The 12,908-nt window shown below is 36.4% G+C and overlaps 1 protein-coding gene across 1 annotated transcript; it reads right to left on the reverse strand.

Annotated features, from left to right (window-relative positions):
• Positions 1 to 370: 370 nt before the first annotated feature.
• Positions 371 to 11,906, reverse strand: rem1 (RAS (RAD and GEM)-like GTP-binding 1). Its single transcript, XM_038280815.1, has 5 exons — positions 11,655 to 11,906; positions 7,167 to 7,555; positions 4,943 to 5,025; positions 1,074 to 1,281; positions 371 to 961 (listed from the first exon to the last, which is right to left on the reverse strand). The coding sequence occupies exons 2-5, from the start codon at positions 7,519 to 7,521 to the stop codon at positions 684 to 686; spliced, it is 924 nt and encodes a 307-aa protein (XP_038136743.1). The 5' UTR covers positions 7,522 to 7,555; positions 11,655 to 11,906; the 3' UTR covers positions 371 to 683.
• Between the last annotated feature and the right edge of the window lie 1,002 nt (positions 11,907 to 12,908).

Here is a 12,908-nt window from a genome sequence, read left to right on the forward strand (position 1 = left end):
AAATCTGACTGTATGGTCTGACTGAATTGTCTCTGAAAAAGACCTTAATATGACATGTGTTGAGAAATCACTATATGAATAAACTAAATTGACTTGAAATTTTATGGGGAGACACTCAGCATACTAGAGGATATAGGCACATTATTAGAGGTTCCAAAAATAGATATATGATGAAAGAAATTAGTCAACCAAAAAAAGAAAACCTGTAAACAAAAAACTGTACCATAAAGACCAAACTATTTAAAAACTTATAAATGCAGACAGGTTTTCATCCACAAAAATTTGATGATTGTTCTTTTAAACATTTATTTAGCATACTGATCTAAATACAAGATATCTCAAGACAACAACAGAGTGGACACAGTGAAAATCAGGTTCTCCATGATGAAGAATAACATCACCTTTACTGACACATTTACAGACATTCATATCAACGCTAAACCATACAACTACGGTCTGTTACATCCATCTGAATTCTTCAAATTATAGCCATTTGCAGGTAAAGTGACACTGATTTTGACACAAGACAGTAAAACAATGGAACCAGCTAGTCACAGTGAGTACCTTTGGTCATTTCATTTGTACTGAAAGCTTTGTTTGAGGTTGACCCACTGATTGTGATACATAGCTAAAGTACGCAGTATCACAACCGTTCAAGAAGTCACAATAACAGTCCTGAAGTCTTAAAGAACAGCTAAGTCGTGGCAGCTCTTGGAGCGCACTTTCACTGCCATTCGCTGGTTGTTTCGTGCCACCAGTCGATCCAAGAAACGGCGAGCCTTCTGTGTTAGACTCTCTTTGCGTTTGTAGATTGAGTTTCTGTGCCTTGTTACGTCAGTGCTTTCCCGACGAAGACGAATCTGTCTCACCACCCCCTCAAACAGCTCAGACACATTATGCTGCAGAGATGCCGACGTTTCAATGAATTTACAGTCAAACACCACAGCACAAGCTCGGCCCTCTAGAAAAGAAAGAAATGTGTTTAGTCGTTAAAATACGATGAAATGGTCTTAAGTCATTCCCCTTTTAACATTCAGACAGTTACATTCTCCAGCTATGAAATACTGACCCACCTTCCACAGCGACCTCTCTGGCCCGGACCAAGTCACTCTTGTTTCCTACAAGAATGATGGGGAGATTCTCGGCTTGTCGGGCTCGCCTTAGCGTGATGCGGAGCTCAGCAGCTGAATCAAAACTTGAACGGTCGGTGACGGAGTAAACAATAACATAAGCACTCCCCACCTTTAGACAGTCATCATGACAAGCTGGGTCTCCCTTTTTCTAGTTGAGTACACAGAAAAGAAGACTCATTAACTGTTTATAATCAAATTTAAAACACAGCAAAAAGACTTAGCATCCACCTGTAGTTAAAGCCTTATTTGTTCTTTGTAAGTTTAAAGGTTTAGGTTTTAAACTTTTCTTAGCTTCTCCACAAATACACTGTGTGCAGAATTATTAGGCAAATGAGTGTTTCGACCACATCATCCCTTTCATACATGTTGTCCTACTCCAAGCTGTATACTGTAGGCTTGAAAGCCAACTACCAATTAAGTAAATCAAGTGGTGTGCATCTCTGTAATGAGAAGGGTTGTGGCCTAATGACATCAACACCCTATATAAGGTGTGCCTAATTATTAGGCAACTTCTTTCCTTTGGCAAAATGGGTCAGAAAAGAGAAATTGTCAGATGTCTTTCAGAGGGGTGCAGCAGTTTGGAAATTGCCAAGCTTTTGAAGCAGAAAATCAAGCGTCATCACAAAATCAAGCGGTTCATGGCAAATAGCCAACAGGGGCGCAAGAAGCATGTTGAAAAAACAAGATGCAAAATAACTCCCCATGAATTGAGAAGGATCAAGCGTGAAGCTGACAGGAAGCCACTAGTTGTGCAATATTTCAGGGCTGCAACATGTCTGGAGTGCCAAGAAGCACAAAGTGCTCAATACTCAGGGACCTGGCCAAGGTAAGGAAAGCTGAATAAAGGCGACCTTTGAATAAGACACACAAGACAAAACGTCAAGATTGTTTCAAGACTGATTTCTCGCAGGTGTTTTGGTCTGATAAAATGAGAGTGAGTCTTGATGGGCCAGATTGATGGGCACCAGGCTGGAAAAGTAAAGGGCAGCAAGTTCCTTCTCGACTCAGACGCCAGCAAGGTGGAGGTGGGGTACTGGTATGGGCTGGTATCATCAAAGATGAGCTTGTGGGACCTTTTTGGGTTGATGATGGAGTCAAGATCAACTCCCAGACCTACTGCCAGTTTCTGGAAGACAGACACCTTCTTGAAACAGTGGTACAAGAGAAATTGCCATCATTCAAGAAAAACATGATATTCATGCAGGATGATCCTCCGTCTCATGCATTAAAATACACCACAGTGTGGCTGGCCAGAATTAGTCTAAAAGGAGAAAAAAAAAATTGACATGGCCCACTTGTTCACCTGATCTGAACCCCATCGAGAACCTGTGGTTCTTCATGAAATGTGAGATCTGCAGGGAGGGAAAACAGGCCACCTCTCTGAACAGTGTGTGGGAGGCTGTGGCGGCTGCTGCACACAATGTGGATCGCAAACAGATCAAGACACTGACAGAATCTATAGATTGAAGGCTTTTGAGCATCATGGTAAAGAAAGGTGGATATATTGGTCACTGATTTGTTTTTTGTTTTTGAATGTTGCAAATCTTGATTTCTGAATTTTGAGTTGTTATATTGGTTTATCTGGTGAAAATAAACAAGTGAGATGGGTATGTATTTGTTTTTATTACGTTGCCTAATAATTCTGCACAGTAATAAACACCTGCACACACAGACAAAAAACATAAAATAAAATGGCCAAATCTAAAAAAAAAAACACATCAACTTTCAAAAATATGAAACTTTGATATTAAGGAGTCTTTCGGGTTGATTGAGAACACAATTGTGGCCACATAATAAAAATAATCCTCAAAAATACAACTTGCCTAATAATTCTGCACACAGTGTATGAACTATATTGGTTTCCTTATTTGAAAAATATCAAAACTCTGAAATTGGAAGTTTGTGGGATTATTTTATAATTTTAGAATCTAATAAAGATTGCTCTATCAATATTCTGATGTACTGAGTAATTTAGGGTCAACAATCCTATTTGCCCATAACTTATAAGCATAGGAGCACATAAGAATGTTCGGTTAAAGGGAAAAAGGTTTTGCTGTTACCAACACTTGAAAGATCTATCACTCATCTGCTCCTTCTGAAACAAATTTTTGTTCCTTCCTCCTGGTCCTGGTTCCGATTCACTATTAAGTCAATGCTCAGGAATTCAGCCTTTAGCCTTACTGATGTCATAATGCGACGGAAGCACACATGGTTGATGCTTGTCAAATTGGGACTACAGCCTTCCAGAAAAGAACTGAAATAAACAAAAGTTAGACAAATTTAGTCGGAGGTTGAAGCTCTCCATCATAAAGCCCAGCATATATAAAGATTTTCATGTGTCACGAAATTGTGTATTATTTTTTTTTTTTACTCCGATAGGTGGTCTGTGTCTTTATATCCTGTCAGGCAAAGGATTGTGGGCAATCGTATATGTCCTATGTGGCAGATAGGAGCATTAACTATCAATAGTAAACATCCTACGTCTTCTTCCTACCTGCTTTCTTACTCCCTGCCTAATTCGGACAGCACTTATCATGGCGACCGCTGGAGCACCTGTGCTTTGATTAAAACATCCCTATGATTTGCTCAATTTGGCTGGAGCCATGGACTACACGGGCAGAAAAAAATTGCAACATTTTTATTTGTTTTGATATCGATCAAATTGTTAACAATTGAGTACATTGTTATTGCCCCCTGTTGGAGGGGACCATAAAGTTAGAAAATGAACACATGCCCAAATGCATCTGCAAGGCTCCAATGATTGCTGCATAAGTCTGTAATCATTGTGATGTAAAGTGTTTACTATGTAACTGAGGCATGAGCTAAATAATAGACCTAGTGGACTTTATTTTACAACCCAAATAAATCAAGTATCATAGCACTACCCCTTCACAATATAATTAAATTCTGTTAAAAAAAACTTGATAAATAATAACAATCATGTTGGTAAATAATTTACAGAAGTGTACATCAGTTTTCTTAAATGACTGGGATGTTTTATTTAGCTATCACTATGTTAACCATAGCTTATATCTTATATAGAACAACACAATTTGTTATTGTCAAGGTTGGATCTTCGGGACCTAAGGAAAAACAGAATACATACATGAAGACAGGAAACAAAAAAAAAGAAGTGGTGAAACAATGACAGAAAACTGATGGCATTAAAAAGACATAAAGAGTAGCAAGCAACAGGCAAGATGAGCAGAAAAAGGTGAGCGTAATAAACTGATTTCCTGATGGCTGGGGGAACTGATAAAACAGGGAAAAATGAGGAAGAAACTAACAGAACCTATCCAATAATAGAGAAAGGTTACCTGATAAAGCAATAGCACTAACTAGTAACAATTAAACTAACTATTAAAACTTAGGAATATACAAAAAATAATCTGAAAAACATCTGGTGTAGTGATCAAAAAATAATGATAAAGCAAAACCCAAATGGCAAAAAATAAGAGAACATGGAAAAAAATAAAGAACATAACAAACAGCACAAAGAGTGTAAAAAGTATGAACTAAATAAAGACTCTAATCTGAGACTGAGGATCATGACATTTATAGTTTTTAGCATTACAAAAGCAAATCATTTTACTTAATAACTTAAATATTAGTTTGCGTGACATTTTCTTTTGATAGAAGGTATACGATCCCCTAAAATATATTATTTTGTTTGACATGCTTCATATTTTACCTGAACAGAACTAAACTTACTGAAATGCATACAGTGAAAATCAGTCGTCATGAATTAATCTTCACAAACATATATGAGCATATGTATACATAAACACAAACAAACACCATCAGCGTACCAATTTATCATTCTCCCAAGTATCCATCAATATTAGTGTTGTTTCCTCTCCATCCACTGTCATTGTGCGCTCATATATGTCCCCTGGAAGGAAAGCAAAAAAACATATTTATGAACATGAGAAGTTCTAGGGCCTTTTAAAGATATATATAATATATGTTCTTATGTTTTTATTTGATACTTTTAATTTTTTTACATTGTAAATATTTATATTTTTGGTTTTGCTTCAACGTGGAAGTGGCTTTGCTCTCCATTTTTAAACTGCTGGACCAGCAGGTGGCGGGCCTATGCTGAAAGCAGCTGCATCATTAAATGAAGCTGCACTTTTATATGCAACAAAAAATCCTGAAACACAAGTATACTTAAACCCAAATTTACTTCTAGAGCCACAAATGTATCAAAATACATATTTGACGAGTATTTATTTATTTTTTATCAAGTGTTTAGAAGAACATTTTTCAGGTGCCTTAAAATAACTGCAATAATTGAGAGATTTTAAGCCTTTGATCAAATCTTATTCAAACTAAATCTTAAGGAAAATAATTATTTTAATTGAGAAATATTCAATCAAATACATGGAGCAAGATTTTCCTTTTATACTGCATTTAATGCTACTCATTTATTTATTTCCTGTGTAGTTCTTCTTCCATAATAATAGAAACATTGTTTTTTCAGTTTAAGCTTATTTTATATGACTGAATGTTACCAATATAATATTTTCAGACATTTCATTTAAAATAGATAGATTCTTTTCATATTTTTTCACAGTAAAGTAAATCTAATTTCTTTTCTCTACCCTTTCAACTGAAAGTTAATCACTACCTGATAGGTTAAGAAGCAAATAAAAAAAACAACACTTTTTTAACCTGAATTCTTGTAAAATAACACCAATGCATTTCATAATTCTTTAATTGTCCTGAAATCTTGAACAGTAAAGTTTGGGAATTAAATCACCAAATACTGTTTAGAGGTTTTCATCACCATACTTTGAACTGCATTGTATTGATTTTTACAGCAGTTAACTCAATAAAGAACATGTTTAATGTTCTTGAATCTTATAGAACTAAGCCATTGCAAAAATATAATTACTACAGGTGAAATTGGGTTATTATGTCAGCATAACGGGTTAAATATCCTAAAAATTATTAATTTTATTGCACAGTAAGCAGATATCATTGTATTATTTATAATTTAAGGATAAAAAAGATTTTTTTCCAAAATTCAATTAATTCCACTTATTTTTCTGATTACTCAAGTCACCTGAGACAAAGTAAAAAGGTCTTATTTAAACTGACGAATTAAACTTTTTGAGATATCTTAGTCTGAACCAAACTGAAGAACCTTTAATGTGAACTAACGTAAAAAACAAAATTTGAAAATTCCTCTAACAAAGGCCCAAAAATACCTCTCAGTCAATATATTGTCTGTTGAAACAAAGAAGGAAACAAAACAGCCATAAAGGTGTACATAAGAACGCATGCAAAAAATAACACCTGCAAGTAATTCAATTTGAAAACTAAATGCATCAACCCTATCCCCACTGTGTGTCAGACAACCAATGGATCAATATGAGTTCCCAATCATAGCCAGAGGCCCAAAGTCACGTGACACAGGAGCAGATCAATACTGTCGGGCCTGTCAAGGTTACCATGCCATAACAAAGTCAAAGATACTGTGCAACTATGCAGTGACACATGCTCGCAATTTTATTGCTGGCCAACAGTTATTAATAATGATTAAAGATGGCAGCTCATTTATTTTTCTTTAATTTAATAATTTTTCCTGTGTCTATTATTACTCTTCATAGTTTGTCACTTTAAACTTTCAACAGTTTAACAGAATTTATTTTTTGGTGTTTTTTTTATGGTTGTTTGCACTAGAACAAGAGGCTCTGGAGGCCCTATAAAGCCATGATCTAAACATTTCCAAGTCAATCATGTATTGTAGGAATCACCAGAAGATACCAAGACAGCTATGCACCCAGCTCTGCAAACTAAACACCAGCTTATTGTTTTCATGGCCTCTATGGTTAATTTCCTGTGAATAATGCTGAGAACCTTGGACCCCATCATGACTGATGGAAACCAGAGTTCAGAGACATGTTTACACAGAGCAATAAATTGAACATATTGTTTAATGAAACAGCAATAAATTAGAGGACTGGGGAAAGCATGAAAGTATACTGACACCTAATTTATTGAAGGGTTCCACAAACAGAATCCCACCTCCAGGGTGTTCATCTTTCTCCGTGATTCCGGCAAAGATTCCTGCAAGGCTGGTCTTGCCGACTCCGTGGTCGCCAAGCAACACCACTCTGTAAACACACTCTGATTCACTCTGGGAGTCGTCATCTGAGTCAGAACTCCAGTGTGCGCGGTAATGGAGGGACTTGTCTCCGGGATGGTAAGATGCTGACTGCCCTAAAGGAGGGTGGCTGCGAGTTGGAGCAGGGCGCTCTGGCTGTGTGCTCACAGACCTTTGAAGGTCCCAAGTCCCAGTTAGCTGCTGGTAAAGCGGAGGAATTGGAGTGCTACCTCGGCGCCGCAGAGGCTCCTTCTCTCGCTGAGTGTTGAGGGTCATAGTGTTACGGTAACAGCATCAGGACCGGGTTGAACTGGGAGAAAAATATGACACTTAGTTTAGATTCAATTTCATGAGACGCCATCCATCCATCCTTCCGTCCATCCATCCGTCCATCCAGCCAGCAGAATAACATTTGTGTAATAAAAAAAAAAATTTAATCATAAGATGTAGAACTTGCATCAGATCAAACATCTAGTGACAGATACCAACACAATATATAAAAGGGTGATGGGTGAGAGGTAGGTGGAAAGGTAAGAGAAAAATAACTATTTATATTTATTTGATATGGTAAAAATCACTGAGGATGGCAAATGAACGGTATCAGTAGACAATGCGGATGAAGTGTCTTCCCCAAAGACACAATGACACTGAAAGCCGGAGCTGGGGATGAAACTGTCAACCCTTCGAGTTCAGGGCAAACTCCTCCATCTGATGCCACTGTCGCCCCCATATAACACCTTTCAAAGTACTTTTCTGTGTCTGTCATTCAAATGTAATATTTAATACAAAAGTCATTATATTTATTGTACCAAAGACCTTTAAACTTATTTCAAAACAACCTTAAAATCTAGGATTGATCAGAAAAACAGTGAAATGAACATTGGTTTGGTTATGCAGGTTAATGAATTGAAGAAGGAAATTAACTAGTTCAATTCAATTCAGTTTATTTATATAGCGCCAATCCCCAACACATGTCATCTCAAGGCACTTTACAGTTAATCAGATCATACAGTCAAATTGAGTTAAAATTTTCTATCTAAGGAAAACCAGTTGATTACATCGACCCATTCACTTGAAGGGAATCCCTCACACTAAGTGTGTTTGTAGCGACAGTGGAGAGGAAAAACTCCTTTTTAACAGGAAGAAACCTCCTGCAAAACCAGGCTCAGTGTGAGGGGGCATCTGCCGAGGCTGACTGGGGCTCAGGGAGGCAGAAGCAGAGATACAAAAGGAAACTGTCAAACAGCTCCACAGGCGGCTCCATCAAGGAAACACACAGCCAGACAGATAAGCTCCGAGCCAGCTCCTATGTCAGAGGATGAAGGGAGCACATCCAGCCAGTCACAGTCAGAGAAACAGGGCTACACTGAAAAATAGGCTGATCTCCAACATCTATAAACAAAGATGTTGATGGCAGCAGCATAGCTGATAATTCTCTTCAGGATGGAGTCACATCCAAACAGGAAGAGGAACTAGTGTGTTGGCTTCTTATTTTAAAGTGATTCTTTTTTTTTTGTCTTCCTTATTCCATTTTAATCATAATTATATTGCATTGTTCAGAAATGAATTTGCTTTGTGACTTTCAGAACTATGTTGGTGATGTAAATAGAAGAAAACAAACAATGAGTTTTGAGGATTATTATTATTTTTTTGGAGAATGCTTTGTTAGAAATTATGGATCTAGATTTGAATAAAACATAACATTTGTATTACTATCAATCCACAGACTCTCTGAGTTTCTTTTTTTTTGTCTCAGTTTTTTACTATAAATCTCTTGCTCCATTTACTGAAAACATGTATTCAGTGGTGGGCTGTTAGGGCCTTCAAGGCATTCACTGCTCGCCTAAAATAAATCATAAACATTAACCTAAGTTCACAAACGAAACTTTTTCTTCTTTCCGACTGTTTTAATTTATTCCAAACAATCTATTCTCCTAATTTTGTAGCATTTCTTTTAGCTGCACTGCTTGCAATTGCTTTATGTGGTTGCTATATTTTTTGTCCAATCAGATTTCAGTGCGTTGCCATGTCAATCATATCTGCCCAGGGCCTTCAGAATCACCAGTGTTTGCTGATGTTACCTTAACAACATTCGTGATGAATGTTTTCTTCAGTCAATCAGATTTCACATTTGTCCCGCTGGGCCAGCAAGTGTCCTCAACCTAACGTCAGGATTTTCTGTCCTCTGATTGGTCAGTTAGAGCAAAATGTTAACATTTAAGTTAAACTAGCAACGATCTGCATTTTAGATTCACTTTTGTTAATTTTTTTTCTGGCTTATACTAAATAGAGATACTAAGACTTCCTGCACAAAGACAGAAGTATGTATTTTGTTCAAAAATAATCAGCATCCCTGATGCTTTATGTTCTATTTTAACTGGTAATTAGATGCATCTTGAATCTGAACGGCTACTGATAGTGTAAATGTTGCCGAGCTGTGGTTATAAAGTAGAGCTAGAGGTTCACACCAAGATTTGAGCAGCAAAGAGGTGCCTGCTGCTTCATTTTTTATGCATGTATACATTAAGGTGTGTAAACTGTGTACAGATGCGTCTGATCGTTCTGCTGCTCCTGTGTTCAATGGCATTTGCTATATTTCCTGTGATCAGTGGGTTAAAAAGTAGTTTTAAGATGTTTTAAAGTGAGAAAGTCAACCTCAAAACATGGTCTGTGCAGTCAGTTCATTAAGATTAGAATCCTGCCTTAAAATATTAAAAAACTGGGAATCTCCAGCAGCAGCTGTGTCTGTCTCCCTGCCAGTGCCCAGATCAGCTTCTCTGATTTGTTGATATGACACGTCAAGCAGCAAAAGTTCAATTTTTCCAACTTCAGCATCTGCTGCTTGTGACATTTTGAGCAGTTGAGCAAAGTTTCCTGGGTAGAAACAGGGCGTACAATTTGTTATTTTAAATTAAATGCCGTACAAGGTACGGACATATGCATTGGAGACATAAATTAAGTTGAAGGGTGCCCGCTGAAGGCCTAGGTATATGAACCACCTGCCACTGCATTTATGTATGTTGTCTTGGTTTCACCTGGTTTGGAAATATATATCATTATGTCAAGATCAAATTTTTCAGGTTTGTTGTTTGGTTTATGTTTTAGCAAGTAGTCTAACTGCAGTGAAAACCTGTCATAGTTGGCTAACTTTGGGGAATTGGAAACGTTTCCTGGTTAAATTAGGATAAAAGGGACTCAGAGCAGGTAAAATAGTGAAATGAACAACAAAAAGTTTGGAAATAAAACTGTGAACTGTGATTTAAAGCTATGTTAAGCAAGCAAACCTTGTTAATTTTACATTAGCAACTCTATGAAGCATGGCGGGTAGCATTTTCCTGTATTGTTAATTTTTTAGTTTTTGTATCACACATATTAACTTCAAATGGGACAAGTTTGACATAGATTGCCTCAGTTCTAACCGTTACAACCTCATTTGAGACATAAATGGCTAATATAAGCGACAAAATTCGATTGTGTTTTGTGGGTTTATAATTCAGGTTACCTTTTCTCATAACTTGCCCAGTTTGTCAGCCTGGTTAGATGTCAAGTAAAGTCAGTTTGAATTTATCATTTAACTGCTTTTCATCTTTAGTCCCTCCTTCTTTTTTTTGGCACTGAAATATTTCCAGCCTTCTGAATGTCAGTAGGAATTTGGCTTGAAATAAACAAGCAGTTCATTTTTGCCAGTTTGAGGTGAAACTAACTTCAATAGGAAATCAAACACTTAAATAAGTTCAACGTTACCTCAAAAAACATTAATGGCTAAAAATGGCTAAAAAAAACAATATCTTGACAGGCAAGCAGAATGACAAAATGTTATAAGTAAAATAGAAATACTTTCCAATGCAACTGCTATGGAAAACAATAGCAGCAACACTTTAACAAACCTACTTAGATAAATAATTCAGGCATTTCAAGATGCCAAAAATGGCAGTCAGGGATATTAAACACCAATTAGACCAGGCAAAGTTAAAGACGAAACATAAAACTCTTGAAAGCAGAACTGAAGCTATTGATATTCTTTATGCTATGATCAATAGCATAACCCTGACAACTTAGTAAGATGAACAAGACATTTTTCATCAACCTGCTTAATGCCAATTTTTTTTCATTAAATGACAGCCATCGGAACATGCAGCAAAACATATACAGATATAAACAGAGAAATCTAAAGAGAAAATGCACTTTATAAGTCAGGCTAAAAGTAGATTTTGTTATCTCTTTAGATTAAATATCATAAGCCAATATTCACTAACATTGGGTGCTGATATATTAGTGATTGTTTTACAATGAATAGTTACAAGTATTATTATTTGTCAGACATCACAGAGTTAACTGCTTAAAACATCAACTATTTAAAATGTTACAGAAAAAAACATGCATTGGTGCAGATAAATATGTGGACCTACCATACACTCCATGCACAGTCTGGGTCAGTGCAGCCTCAGTAAACAACAGAAAAGAGTTGAGCCCAGTCTCCCCGTCTCTGTCTGTGTAACAGTACCCCGGTGCCACAGTAACCCGACTGGAAAAAAAAAAAGTTCCACAACAGCGTTAAAAATTCAGCAGCGGAATCACAGTTATCAGCCTCCCTCTGTGTGAGTGTGTGTGTCAGGGAGACAGCAGAGCAGAAACAGATATCTGAGGAGGGAGAGTGTGCAGGACTTCTATCAGAGTGGAGGGTCAGCTGCTTAAGCAAACATTTTTGGTCACTCCCTGTTTAATCTAACAGACAGGCTGTAACAGCTTCAAAACTAATCCAATTTACCAAAATCAGGTGTTTGTTTACTTTGAACCTAGTTGAAATTAAAATTATATAGATAGAACTAGATATTAAGTATGCATCTTAAATGATACTTCTCTTTTTAAAGTTTCTAAATAGTTGTATATTTTCCAAACTGAGTGTTCATAACCTTGAAGAAATTAAATGAGGATTGCACATGTTGTAATGCTTCTTTCTAACCTTTCACTTCTTTGACATCATATTAAATAGCTGGACTATGTGGCTAACTAGGTCTGCAACTAACGATTATTTTGCAAATCGATTGATCTGTCAATTATTTTTTCAATTAATCGATGAATTATCAGGTAACCAAAGGTTCCTTAAAGAACACTTTTTACGAAATTAAGTCAGGTACAACTACAACATTTCCACTTGAGGAGTTCTGGATAGGACATATTTACAGAAGAAAAAAGCTTTTTTTTTATCTTAATGTAAAAGTTCTATATATATATATATATTTTTTTTTTTTTTCTTTTTTTTTCTTTTACAATTTTGGAATAATTGCTGCTCAAGGGTTGGTTGATCTGTCTCCTGAAGGCATATTTTACCATCTTTAAACTCCAGTTAATTGGTTAATTGATTACTAAATTAGTTGACGATTATAATCGATCAATCCCGATTAATTGTTTCAGCCCTATGGCTAACAATGGGCTCATTTTATTAGAGTTTGTCAAAAAACTCCTGCACAAAATGCATAACTAAAAAATGAATGCTTAGATAACATCTTGTATATTTTATTGGGCATCTATCACAAACTCCCATGTTTCAGTCTGACGCTTTCTCACTTTGTGCTGTCAGTTTTGTTTGGAAAGCCAGGCAGTTGACAAAGCAAGAGCTCTGCTAATAACATTTACAGTAAAACATTTTGTCACATTTCATC

Source organism: Cyprinodon tularosa, unplaced genomic scaffold (genome assembly GCF_016077235.1).
Source record: "Cyprinodon tularosa strain WSP-4 unplaced genomic scaffold, ASM1607723v1 ctg165, whole genome shotgun sequence".
NCBI classification, from domain to species: Eukaryota; Metazoa; Chordata; class Actinopteri; order Cyprinodontiformes; family Cyprinodontidae; genus Cyprinodon; species Cyprinodon tularosa.